The sequence below is a fragment of the Mandrillus leucophaeus genome, unplaced genomic scaffold (assembly GCF_000951045.1).
Source record: "Mandrillus leucophaeus isolate KB7577 unplaced genomic scaffold, Mleu.le_1.0 Scaffold521, whole genome shotgun sequence".
Taxonomy (NCBI): domain Eukaryota; kingdom Metazoa; phylum Chordata; class Mammalia; order Primates; family Cercopithecidae; genus Mandrillus; species Mandrillus leucophaeus.
Window position 1 is genome coordinate 258,927 of NW_012105598.1, and position 12,403 is coordinate 271,329.

Consider the following 12,403-nt stretch of genomic DNA (forward strand, 5'->3'; position numbering starts at 1 on the left):
TTTAATTTCTTCCTTTCCAATTTGGATGTCTTTATTTTCTTGTCTAACCACCCTGGCAAGACGTGCCAGCACTGGGCTGAACAGCACTGCTAAGAGTAGACATCCTTGTCTTGTTCTTGATCTTAGGGAGAAAGCAGTCACTCTTTCACCGTTAAGTGGTGGGATTTTTTATAGGAATCCTCCATCATGTTGAACAAGTTCCCTGTCTGTCTTAGCTTTTTAAGTGTTTTTATTGTGAAGGAGTTTTGAGTTCTGTCAAATGCTCTTCCTATATTGTTGAGAAGATCATGTGGGTTTTGTCCTTTATTTGAATGATATGGTATATTACTTTAATTGACTTATATGTTGAACTAACCTTGCATTCATGGGGTAAGTCCCCTTGGTACAGAATCCTTTCTACATGTTGCTGACTATATATTACAGTCATAAGGATATGGTCTGCCATTTTCTAGCAGTGTCTTTGGTTGGGTATCAGGTAGTGCTGGCCTCAGAGAATGAGTTTTCCACTTTCCACTTTCAATCAAGTATTTTTTTTAAAAAAAAGCTAAAAACCGAAACCTCCCGACTTTAGGAACTATTGGGCTTTTGTTTAAAAATACTTTCTTCTGGTCTTTGACAAAAGTCTGTTTTGGCATACTCAGGGCACGTGCTGCCTCAGCATTCCTGCCCTAACCTCTGCTAAGCCAGTAGCGGTCAGAAAGTAAATCTGACCTGCTGCTTTCCATTAAAAAAATTCACCTTCCACCTTTATTCATTCTGCAAGTAACATGAGACAGAAAACCACTGAGAAACCTGGCGTATTTCTGGGTAAAACAGAAGACGATTAAGATGCTTTCCAACCTAAGGAGAAAGGGGCAGCCGCACTGTCAGTTCTGTCATGGTTCCCTGAAAAACAGGATTCCAGAGGAGTCCCAGGATCCCAGAATACTCTAAGGCCTCTCTCCTCCCATGGACACGGGAGAAGAACCGATTGCACTGGGCCCACCTGGTATTGCGATGGGCACGTGGATGTCCAGAGCCCGTGGCTGTATCATGCCTTTAGGCTGTGATGGCCCCGAAAGTGGAGTGTGACCTAGGTCAAGCTGCAGGGCTGAGTGGCCCCAAGTAGGGCTGTGCCTCCTCCTCGAACTCACCTTTCACCCAGGTAGTCCCCAATGACGGTCTTATTTAGGCCTTCTCCTTTATAAAGGAACTGGGCGACGTCTTCTGGGGAACTCTGTAGCAGGTCATTTTCTATTAGAAACTGAATTCCCTGAAGAACATTAGAAAGGAAGCACCGGTTAGGAGTATCACTCAAACTCATTTTTCAAAGACAGAAATACACTTAGTGTCATGATTTTACTGGTATGGACACAGCAAAAATAATACCAGAGACACCCATACAACTGCACAATCTGATTTTCCCAACTCCATACTACATTTTATCCATCAAAGAAACGCACATTCATTCCTCCTGGCAGTTAAACAGGTTAAAAGACAAACAAATGGGTTATTGAACAAACCATTACAGATGGTTATTAGAAATTATAAAGGCAGGAGTAGTAATAATATTAGATTTTCCAAGCTTAGGAAGATGGTTTATTCTGTGTCTGCGAGGGACACTTTGTGGGTGGTGGCCACTGCCAGTCGGTCAACCTGGCCCCAGTCCCAGGGACGCAGCGAGCGGGTGGTGCCAGTCCCCGCTCCTGCCACCCCCTTCACTACAGAGGCAGTTTCCTGGCTGCCTTTAGCACTAGAAATGACCTGTGACCAGATCCGGCCAGACAGAGAGACAAGCCCGGAGAGAAAGTTTTTGATTTCCTGGTAAAAAGGGGCCCATGAGCCAGCACTGCTCTTCCTCCTCCTTTCTGCCTTGAACACGGATGTGATGACCAGAGCCACAGTGGCCATCTCACATGGGAAACCCTGAGATGGGTACAGGGACCACCTTCTTGTCACTTGGGAGCCACCCATTGCTACACAGCTGCTTGAGAAGATAAACCTCCACTGTGTAAGATACCTTTTGTTGGATTTTCTGTTACCTGATACCAAAAACATATTAACTGACATGCTGTGCCACCAAGCTCGTCCAGTCAAAGCTTATGCCCACTCTGAGGGCTGCAGCACAGCTGACAATCTCAAAGGCAATGGGTGCCCCTGGCCTGAATCAGCTGAGCACTGTCTCATGAGAAGTCCCAGGAACCTACAATAGAAATTTTTACCTCTAACATAGCTTTGCAGCCAGTTTCAAAATATGTGTTGGCAAGGGTGGTAAGGGAATAGGGAATCAGAAATCAATTTGCCAGGAGGCCATTTCCACAAATTCAGAGAGGCTCTATCCAGCTAAGACTGTCAGTACCCAAGACCAGGGCTGCCTCATACCCTCACAGTCCATCCAGAAGATTTTCTATTTCTTTTACACACACGAACGTCCACAGCAGCCTTATTTCCAAAAACTGAAAACAGTCAATAAGAGAACCAATCAATACATTCTGGCATAATCACATGATGGAAGACTCTACAGCCATGAAATGGAATGAACACTCACAAGAACGAATCTCACAGACATGATATGGAGCAAAAGACGACACGGAAGAGGATTTCAATTCCATTCATAGGAGGTTTGAAAAAGGCAAAACTAACTTATGGTGATTAAGGACTGGCTACCTTGGGGAGTGAATTCCCTAAGATGAGGCACCAGCAAGGTGCCCTGTAATATTCTACAACTGTGGCTTGTTCTGGGTTGCAGTAATGTGAGTATATTAATTTATAAAGATTCTTCAAGCTGTACATTTAGAATTTGTGTACCATGATTTGTTATTCTCCAAAAAAATTAGCGAGTCTAACAATCCTAAATCAATTTTCATATGTATTTGGTAGGAGTTTAAGTGGGTACACCCACAGGGGCGCCATCTAAATTACAAGACACACACACACACACACTGTAGCAACACAGGTCTGGTCCTTCGAGAGGCCTAATGTAGCCCAAGTTCCCTGAAAACAGAGCCTGGGGCAGGAGACAGTGCTAGGGCTTTGCTATTGGCTCTAAGTGAGGAAAACAAGTAAGGCAGGTAGAGAAGCCAGGTGAGGCCATCAGCTGCAGGTGGGAGGGAGGCAGGACACCCTCAGGGATCACTAGTTGTCCTGTCATCTCTGGGGATACAAGGCTGGGGGCCTGACCTTGCATGGTGAAGGCCCCTGCCACTGTCAGCTGAAGCCCAGGGAACTGAATGGGCCTGGGCATGAGGCTTCCATTAATTCCTCTGGAAGCTCAAGACCTGCCCTAAAATTCAGAACATACAAAAAACTAGGACATTTCTTGGAGAATGCTATTTGGGAGGCAGCAAAGAGACAAGCAGAGGACGAGGACACAGAGCTCTGCGTCCAATCACACTTGTCCTATGAGACAGAGGAGAAGGTGCAGAGAAGGCCACAAGACAATGGAGGCCGAGACCACAGTAAGGCGCCCCCAGCTGCGGAAAGCAGGAGGCCGGCAGCCCGCCAGGAGCGAGGCGGGAAGGGGTTCTCCCGCAGAGTCTAAGCAGCAATCCTGCCGACACCCCGATCTTGGACTTCTGGCTGCCTGAACTGAGCGAGAATAGATTTCTCTTGTTTTAAACCACCCAGTTTGTGGTCATTTGTCATGGCAGCCCTAGAACACTAATACACTAGGTAAATACTCATAGAAGAAAGTGAATGTTCTAACAGTATTGGAAATTTTTAATATTTTAGAATACCATTTAGAAAGTCAAACAGCAGAAATGGGGGCAGTGGCACCATGTGACCCACTACACCTACTCTTACCTTTTTTTGTTTCTCTTCTAGGTGTGGGTCTCAATCCGAAGCTGGATTTTACTTATTTATTTAAATTAATATCCAAGTGTCTGTCTTGTCATTAATTTAGCCCAATCAAATCTACAGTGAGCACTGATTGGTTAGCACTTCCTCCTGACCCCTTATTTGGTGCTTTCTATTTCACATGCCTTTCCAGCCTTGTGTTGAACTGATCAAACTTTCTTTGATGTTTGTTAATAATTTTAAAATCCTATTTCTCTTTAGTGATTACTCTTAAAATTTTGACAAGTATTTAAACTTATTTGTATCTATCAACATCTAGAAAACCTTAGCTGTTACTTCCCTCCTTCCTTTCCCCCTTGCTACTTATATACTGACATAAATTTGGACTAAATTTCTCACTTTGACGTAAAAAGTTTTGCTTGTTTCTTTCCTTTTTGATCCTCTGTAATCATTTCTTGTTTTGATGTGTCATACTCCAATTACACAATTCCTAGAGATCAGACAGAGAAGCCCTTGTATGTCTGAACATGTCTTTCCTCACCTTCTCTCGTGAGTGACAGGACAGACAGAATTCGGGGTTTTAAATCATGTTTCCTCAGGCCTTGGAAGGTACTGCCTTCCCTCCTGTCTTTGATCCAGTGTCCCTGATAAGCTTGCTGTGCTCCTCATTTCTTCTTAGGAAATCTGATCTTTCCTTCCTGGAAAATTAAATGAATTTCTCTATCCACGAGTTTTACAACATTCCACTTGACACATCTAAGTGTGTAAGTCTTTTCAATTTTCATCCTGCTTGGCATTTGGTGGGGCCTTTGAATCTAAGGATTTTTCTTAGTTCTAAAATATTCCAAGATTTCTTTGAAATATTCCTCTCCTCCATTTTCCATTCTCTCCTTCTGAGACTTCTTTTAGATGAAATTTGGGCTGCTGGACCCACCTCGCATGTTTTCTTGTAGTTCTCTGCAAAACTGAATAAAGAATTCTTAAACTCTCTTCTAACACACGTCCACTCTTCAGCCACGTCTTCTCCATATGCTCAAGTGACGACGTGACAGACACTCCCAGTTTTCATTTCCAAGGTTCTTTTTCACAATCCCCCATTTTTGTATCATGGATAAGAAACATCCTATCATATCTTTTTTATGATATTTATAATATAGATAAATATTCTATGATAAAAAGTTGCCTTTTTTTTTTTTTTTTGCTGCTGCTTCTGTTTAATTTATTTATTTTTGAGACACAGTTTTGCCCTCATCACCCAGGGAGGAGTGCCTTAGCACAATCTAGGCTCATTGCAACCTCCACCTCCCAGGTTCAAGTGATTCTCCTGCCTCAGGCTCTGGAATAGCTGAGATTACAGGTGCCTGCCACCATACCCAGCTAATTTTTTTTCTATTTTTAGTAGAGATGGGGTTTCACCATGTTAGCCAAGCTGGTCTCAAACTTCTGACCTCAGGCAATCCACTCACCTCAGCCTCCCAAAGTACTGGGATTACAGGCGTGAGCCACCACACCCAGCCTCCTGCTTCTTTTTTAAGAGACAGGGTCTCGTTCTGTTGCCCCGGCTAGAGTGCAGTGGTGTAATCACAGCTCACTGAAGCCTCAAACTCCTGGGCTCAAGCGATCCTTCTGCCTTAGCCTCCCAGTAGTTGGACTACAGGCACATGCCACCATACCTGGCTTGATAAAGGATTTAAAAGACAAAGTCTTACTGTCACCCAGGCTAGAAAGCAGTGGTGCAATCACAGTTCACTGTAGCCTCAAATTCCTGCGCTCAAGTGATCCTCCCACCTTAGCCTCTCAAGTAGCTGGGATTACAGGTACATACCACTATGCCTGGCTGATTTTAAAAAAAAAAGTTTGTAGAGATGAGGGTCTCGCTATCTTAGGCTGGTTTTGAACTCCTGAGCTCAAGCGATCCTCACGCCTAGGCCTTCCAAGACGTCGGGATTACAGGCATGAGCCGCCCTCCCCACCTCTACTGTTTCTATTACATCTGTTTCCTCCAGTCTTAGTTCTTCTGTTTGTAGGGTTTTGTGTCTCTTTCACGGTGCTGGTTTCCTCAAACGCTTGGTGGTGCTTGGTGGGTGTTCGTCTTTGTATTGAAGGGTCACTGCTGGCCTAACAGAACGCTACCTGCGTCTGGTTTTTGCTGCAGCTGCCTCCAGTGATCTGGCAGAGGAGGTCAGGCAGCCAACGGCTGGTCTCTTGAGAGTGGCTATTTCTCCTTCTTGGTGCTGCTACCCACCAAGGACGCTGCTTGTTTTCATGGACTAAGTGTTCCCTCTTGCTTTTCCCACCTGGAGACACAATCACTGCTAGGCACAAGGTCAGGAAAGGGTGACCAGTCTCGATGTCCCTCCCACAGTCCTGTTCCCCGAATGTACCTCCTCTGCGCTCAGGGAACTCTGAAGCTGCTCTTGCCGCCCCCGACAGTCCTTTCTTGTATGTTCTGTGGGCACTGTTTCCTTCTTCAGTGGATCCCATTTATCTTCTTCCAGGGATTCCTCAATTTCTAGTCCACTGAGTGAACCCCTGCTTGTCATATGATTTATATATTTTATTTAAGGCATTTCTAGGAAATCAGGAATAAAAGAGAGAGGCTGCAGAGTGTTTTCAGCTTCCGTGATCTAATCAAACCTTGCCTCTTACTCATTTATGAACTCAAGCGCTACTTCTAGAAATAATGCACCTGAACAAACCAAAGCTCCCTGTTTAAAGTGTCATCACTCTGAGACGTAGAAAACGCCATCCTAGCCGGAAGGAATGTATTTACTCTGACAATGTCTTCATGCTTCACAACGTTACAGGTTTAATAGGGGCGTGGGGAGGTAGATGTAATTCTGAGTTGTGTCTGAAGCATGTGACATCATCCATCGCAGCTGTGAATGAAATTCGTATGTTGAAGCTCAAACCCCCAATGTGATGGTATCTGGAGATGGGGTCTTTTGGAGGTAATCAGCGTTACATGAGGTCCTGGTGGGGGTCCTGGTCTGATGGTATTTGTGCCCTTATAAGAACAGCACCCTAGAGTCAGCAAGTTCTCCTTACTACCCAGCATGTGAGGATACAGCAAGAAGGTGGCTACCAGCAGGCCAAGAAGAGAGCCCTCACCAGACGCCAATCATGCTGGCACCCTCATCTTGGACTTCCAGCCTCCAGAACTGTAAGAAAATACATTTCCACTGTTTAAGCACCCCCTCTATGGTATTGCGTTAGGAAGGCTCAAGTAGACTTAAGACAAGTGCTATATCCAAGTCTACAAAACCAAGGAACTTTGATAATTTCTCCCAGCAAAAGGCTACATGCAGACTAAACGTGACATCTGCTTTTATCAAGCAGCATAATTATAGATAAGTACAACCAGTAATCAAGATTCTTAAAATCTTGTAGGTGAAGAGGAACAAAAAATGAAGCTGGTGAGCAATTTGCCACAGCCCAGGCAAAGTAGGTTATGCCTAGTGTTCCATTATTGGAACACAAAGCATGTGGGGGCTGTTTACATCCTACTGCTCAAGGTCATCGCCAAGGTCTGACCAGAAATTCAAAAACCGGCAACCTCAGGCATAATAAATGGGTTAAATGCCAACTTCCCTGGCCGTGGTGAGCCAGTGCTACAGGGATGACCACTTAGGGCCACCTAGAAACCAACCCCAGGGGCTTCCACCCAGTGCAGCAGACAGTAGCAGTGACAGGCTGCCTTGGAGTCAGGTTCCCTCCTCAGGGCAGCGGTGAATTCCTTAGCTGTTCTGTGCCTCATTTTCCCCAACTGTGAAAGAGGAATTAAGACGGACCCTCCCTACCTCATAAGGTTACTATAGGAACTTAAGTGTATGAATTAAAGTGCTTCCTCATCATGGTTCTTGACAAACAGTGACTTCTCAATGTTGGCCCTTACTAGAAATCTGACATGGCTGGGCGCAGCGGCTCACGCCTGTAATCCCAGCACTTTGGGAGGCCGAGAAGGGTGGATCATGAGGTCAGGAGATAGAGACCATCCTGGCTAACACGGTGAAACCCCGTCTCTACTAAAAATACAAAAAATTAGCTGGGCGTGGTGGCGGGCGCCTGTAGTCCCAGCTACTCGGGAGGCTGAGGCAGGAGAATGGTGTGAACCCGGGAGGCGGAGCTTGCTGTGAGCCAAGACTATGCCACTGTACTCCAGCCTGGGCAACAGAGCGAGACTCTGTCTCAAAGAAACGAAAAGCAAAAAAACAAACACGTGGCCGGGCACAGTGGCTCAAGCCTGTAATCCCAGCACTTTGGGAGGCCGAGACGGGCGGATCACGAGATCAGGAGATGGAGACCAGCCTGGCTAACACGGTGAAACCCCGTCTCTACCAAAAAAATACAAAAAACTAGCTGGGTGAGGTGGCGGGCGCCTGTAGTCCCAGCTACTCAGGAGGCTGAGGCAGGAGAATGGCGTAGACCCGGGAGGCAGAGCTTGCAGTGAGCTGAGATCCAGCCACTGCACTCCAGCCTGGGCAATCGAGCGAGAATCCGTCTCAACAACAACAACAAAAAAAAGTCTAACTCCACAGTCCCAACTCCTTAAAGAAAAGCTGTTACCCAAAATATCAAATCATTTCCAAATTCACAAAATTGACAATTTTCATTCCATCGTGGAGATGACTGATGCCCCACGAGCAGAGAATGAGAAAGCAACAGGGCAGTTTTCACAGTGGCTAGAGCGTATGCGCTAAACAAAACCCTCCTCTGGCTGCAGATGTCCACGGCCTTAAGAAAATCCAGACATGGCCGGGCGCAATGGCTCATGCCTGTAATCCCAGCACTTTTGGAGGCCGAGATGGGCTGATCACCTGAGGTCAGGAGTTTGAGACCAGCCTGACCAATGTGGTGAAATTCGGACATGCCGTTCCTCTCCCAAACCCTGAAGACTCAGGTCTACCCTTCTTTCTCAAAACCAAAACGTCCACCAAAAATCTTCACAGATTCTGCCAAATCCTTTAGCTCAGTCTCAGAAACAAGCAGCTGCATGTTTCAGGTTTCACTGTTTTCGGGTGTTTCCCTAGAAAATCCAACTTGAGGAAAGAGGAGGATGCTGGTTTAAATGTGGAGGATCCCTTGTTTTATTTCACAGACACCTGCTTTTTAAGGCGAATGGAGAAATAACGTCCTCTTACATGAACCACTTAACCCACCCAGATTATAAAGTCCACAACCTCTGGACACCCGGGTTCCACTCCCACCCCTGTTCCTTCCTAATCACGTGGTTCCTGGCTGTAGGGCCCAGCTCAAGTGGGAAGACAGGAATATGAGCCTCCACAGCAAGGGCACTGCCTGGAGCCAAGCCCGGCCTGCCCCGCGTTGTCCGAGCCGGGCCTGTGAGGCTGCCTCCTCACCCAGAAGCTCACTCGGCAAGAAAGGCCTTTCTGCCCAGGGTACCAGCCCTACTAGGCACTTCTGCTTCACCCCACTCGTGAACAGCCCCTTTTTGATCGAAATGTGCCTTCAACTCCCCGTCTTTTATGAGGTGACAGGACGGACCACCTCTGACCTCTGTCCAAAAGGGACATGGCAGTTCAAATCAATGGATGAGTCCATCTCCTGCAGGCCAGAAAAGGGAGAGCATTCTCTTACCTTTTTGGGATCCATGTTGAATTTCTTTCTTCCCATGGCTATCTGTTTGTTCCTCTGAGTCGTTTTGCTGTTGGTGTGGAATAATTTGAAAATCACTCACGCTGTTTTCATGGTGCAGCTGAGTCACGGCCCTCCAGTGCACTTTCCCCCGCAACAACAGACTCAAGGAAGGGAAGCACAGGCCTGCACGGAGGGGCCTCCAGCCTCCACGGTGGCGGAGGGGTGGTGTGGCCGCCATTGCTCTTCACATTTGATAACTTGAGACACTTCAGAAAAAGCTAATGATGCAAACCAGTGATTTTAATAAAGCACAGCTCCTTATGACGCAGGCAGATAATTTCTGTGCGGGTCAACCCTGAAGTACCTGTGCTTATGCCTGAACCTATAAAGGTAGATGATGACTTACAGAGGAGGCGATGAGAAGTAACATCCAGGGAAATACCCCAGGACCCCTCCACGAGGAGCGGGGGGAGAGGACAGGAATTAACAACTCCACAGGCTCCCCCCATCCCAACCACTCTCACCCCACTTTCTGCAAGTTTGACTAGAAGATGGAGGTAGAAAGAAACGAGTAAACAGCTTGAAGGTGTGGCCACAAATTGTTACCTCTCCTCTACGGAAGTTAGATTGTCGATCTCTGTCATCACTTCTGCAATTTCATATTTCAGCCTCTGTCAAAACAGAAGAATTTTGAGGTGAGGAGTGGGTCTTAACCTTCCTCCCCTGAGACGGAAATTTTAGTCCTCTTGTGACAAGCTTTCCTGAGGTCTCATCTAAGCATCGCAGGGATGGAAAAACCAATAGTATTATCAATACAGCTAGAGTTTCACAGTCAAAGCCACCACAACTTAGGAGAAAACAAAATTATTTGCTCACTTTTCATCAGATACCAGATTCAGAGGGGTCACTATGCAGATCCTAGGGTATCTGTATATAAAATCAGGCAGGGACATTGCGGGGGAATATCACAGCTGTGAAAAGATAAAACCAAGTCAGGAGTGGTGGCTCACGCCTGTAATCCCAGCATTTGGGGAAGCTGAAGCACAGGGATCACTCGAGACCAGGAGTTTGAGAACAGCCTGGGCAATGTGGCAAGGCCCCATTGCTACAAAAAAGAAGAACAGAAAAAGTAGCTGAGTGTGGTGGTACACACCTGTAGTCCTAGCTACTAGAGAGGCTGAGGAGGGAGGATTGCATGAACCCAGGAGTTTGAAGCTACAGTGAGCCATGATCACACCATTGTACTCCAGTCTGGGCAACAGAGCAAGACTTTGTCTCTTAAAAAAAAAAAAAAAAGATAAAACCAGCAAAAGGAAAGCCTTGAGTCCTTAGTTCACTTAACTGCACTATTCAGCCCTGCCACACACACAGTCACCTGCCTCCTCCTTCAAGACTGCCTTTGTTCTTGGGGAGAAGCTGAGGCTCAAGTGTGTTTAGATCGGTGGTCTCAGGCTGAAGCTCAGGTGTGTTTAGGTCGGTGGTCTCAGGATCACTTCTATCACCTTGAATGAGATGAAGCACCATGGACAGAGCCCGGGGGTGAACAGAACTGACTCAGGGCGCTCAGAGAAGCCAAAGGCATCCAAGGGGACACACCCCCTTTTCCCTTGACGTGGCCCCTACTAATGAGAGAGACCTCTGGAAGCCTCCAACTTCCCTGGGCCTCAGTGTGCTCACTGATAAACTGAAGTAGTTAGAGCTAGACTACAATTCCACATTTATCAGCAGGATGATTACTAACGTCCAAATAATATACATCCTTATTCTTCAACCAGAGACCGATTCTGGGTTCTCTCATTTTCCCAAGAATGAAGGGTAACCTTAGAAGAAAAATTTCCATGAATTACCTTTCAAATACAAAGACATTTTTATCTGAGACCCTATTATTCTGTACGCCAACACACTCAGAATTAAAACGCAAGCTCCTAGAAAGGAGCTATTGTCTGGGACAAGGCCTGTCCCTGCCGTGGCCTGTGAAGCCACATTTACTTTGGCAATGACAATGACTAGGAAGCTTTTCAAAGAAGACCTCCAGGTCTGCTTGACTTTCCCAAGGAAGCCCCAAACGGAAGCAGCCAGGGCCGGCCCTCTGAATCACTTCTGTAACACTCACAGGCTCTCCCACGCTGAGACTGCGGCTTCATTCATGTGCTTCTCCTGTGGGACCTGCCTCTACCCTGTCCTCTGAGTAAAGTACACAAGTGTGGGAGAGCCCATGTTTGTATGCCTGTGTTTTTATTTGTCTTGGTTTAATGTCTTTTTTTTTTTTTTTTTTTGAGACAGGGTCTTGCTCTGTCACCCAGTCTGCAGTATAGTGGCACAATCACAGTTCACTGTAGCCTCCACTTCTTGGGCTCAGGTGATCCTCCCACCTCAGCCTCCCAAGTAGCTGGGACTACAGGTACATGCCACCATGCCCAGCTAAGTTTTGTATTTTTTGTAGATATGGGGTTTGACCATGTTGCCCAGGCTGGTCTTGAACTTCTGGGCTCAACAGATCCTCCCGCCTTGGCCTCCCAAAGTGCTGGATTACAGGTGTGACCAACTGTGCCCGGCCTAATGTGTCATTCTACCCTAACACCTAGTAGGCACTTGGTACACAGCTAGAACCCAAAACATGCCTATGCATTCATTCAAAGGGTATCCGAGAGCCAAAAATGGAACAGGCAATGTTCTAGGTGCTAGAATATTAACATATTGGTGGCTGGGCATGGTGGCTCAGGCCTGTAATCCCAGCACTTTGGGAGGCTGAGGCAGACAGATCACAACGTCAGGAGATCAAGACCATCCTGGCTAACACGGTGAAACCCTGTCTCTACTAAAAATATAAAAAATTTGCTGGGTGTGGTGGTGGGCGCCTGTAATCTCAGCTACTCGGGAGACTGAGGCAGGAGAATGGCGTGAACCCAGGAGGCGGAGCTTGCAGTGAGCCCAGACTATGCCACTGTACTCCAGCCTGGGCAACAGAGCGAGACTCTGTCTCAAAGAAACGAAAAGCAAAAAAACAAACACGTGGCCGGGCGCGGTG

At 46.6% G+C, this 12,403-nt stretch overlaps 1 protein-coding gene across 1 annotated transcript in view; it reads right to left on the minus strand.

Moving 5' to 3' along the window:
• Positions 1-11,199, minus strand: part of CYTH3 (cytohesin 3) — a 26,321-nt gene extending 15,122 nt beyond the window's left edge. Inside the window, exons 1-4 of the mRNA XM_011996659.1 lie at positions 11,012-11,199; positions 9,982-10,046; positions 9,376-9,442; positions 1,134-1,252 (exon numbers count right to left, since the gene is read on the minus strand). Of these exons, the coding sequence (XP_011852049.1) occupies positions 1,134-1,252; positions 9,376-9,442; positions 9,982-10,019 (224 nt within the window). The 5' untranslated portion in view covers positions 10,020-10,046; positions 11,012-11,199. The remainder of the gene's footprint in view (positions 1-1,133; positions 1,253-9,375; positions 9,443-9,981; positions 10,047-11,011) is intronic.
• Positions 11,200-12,403: the final 1,204 nt, after the last annotated feature.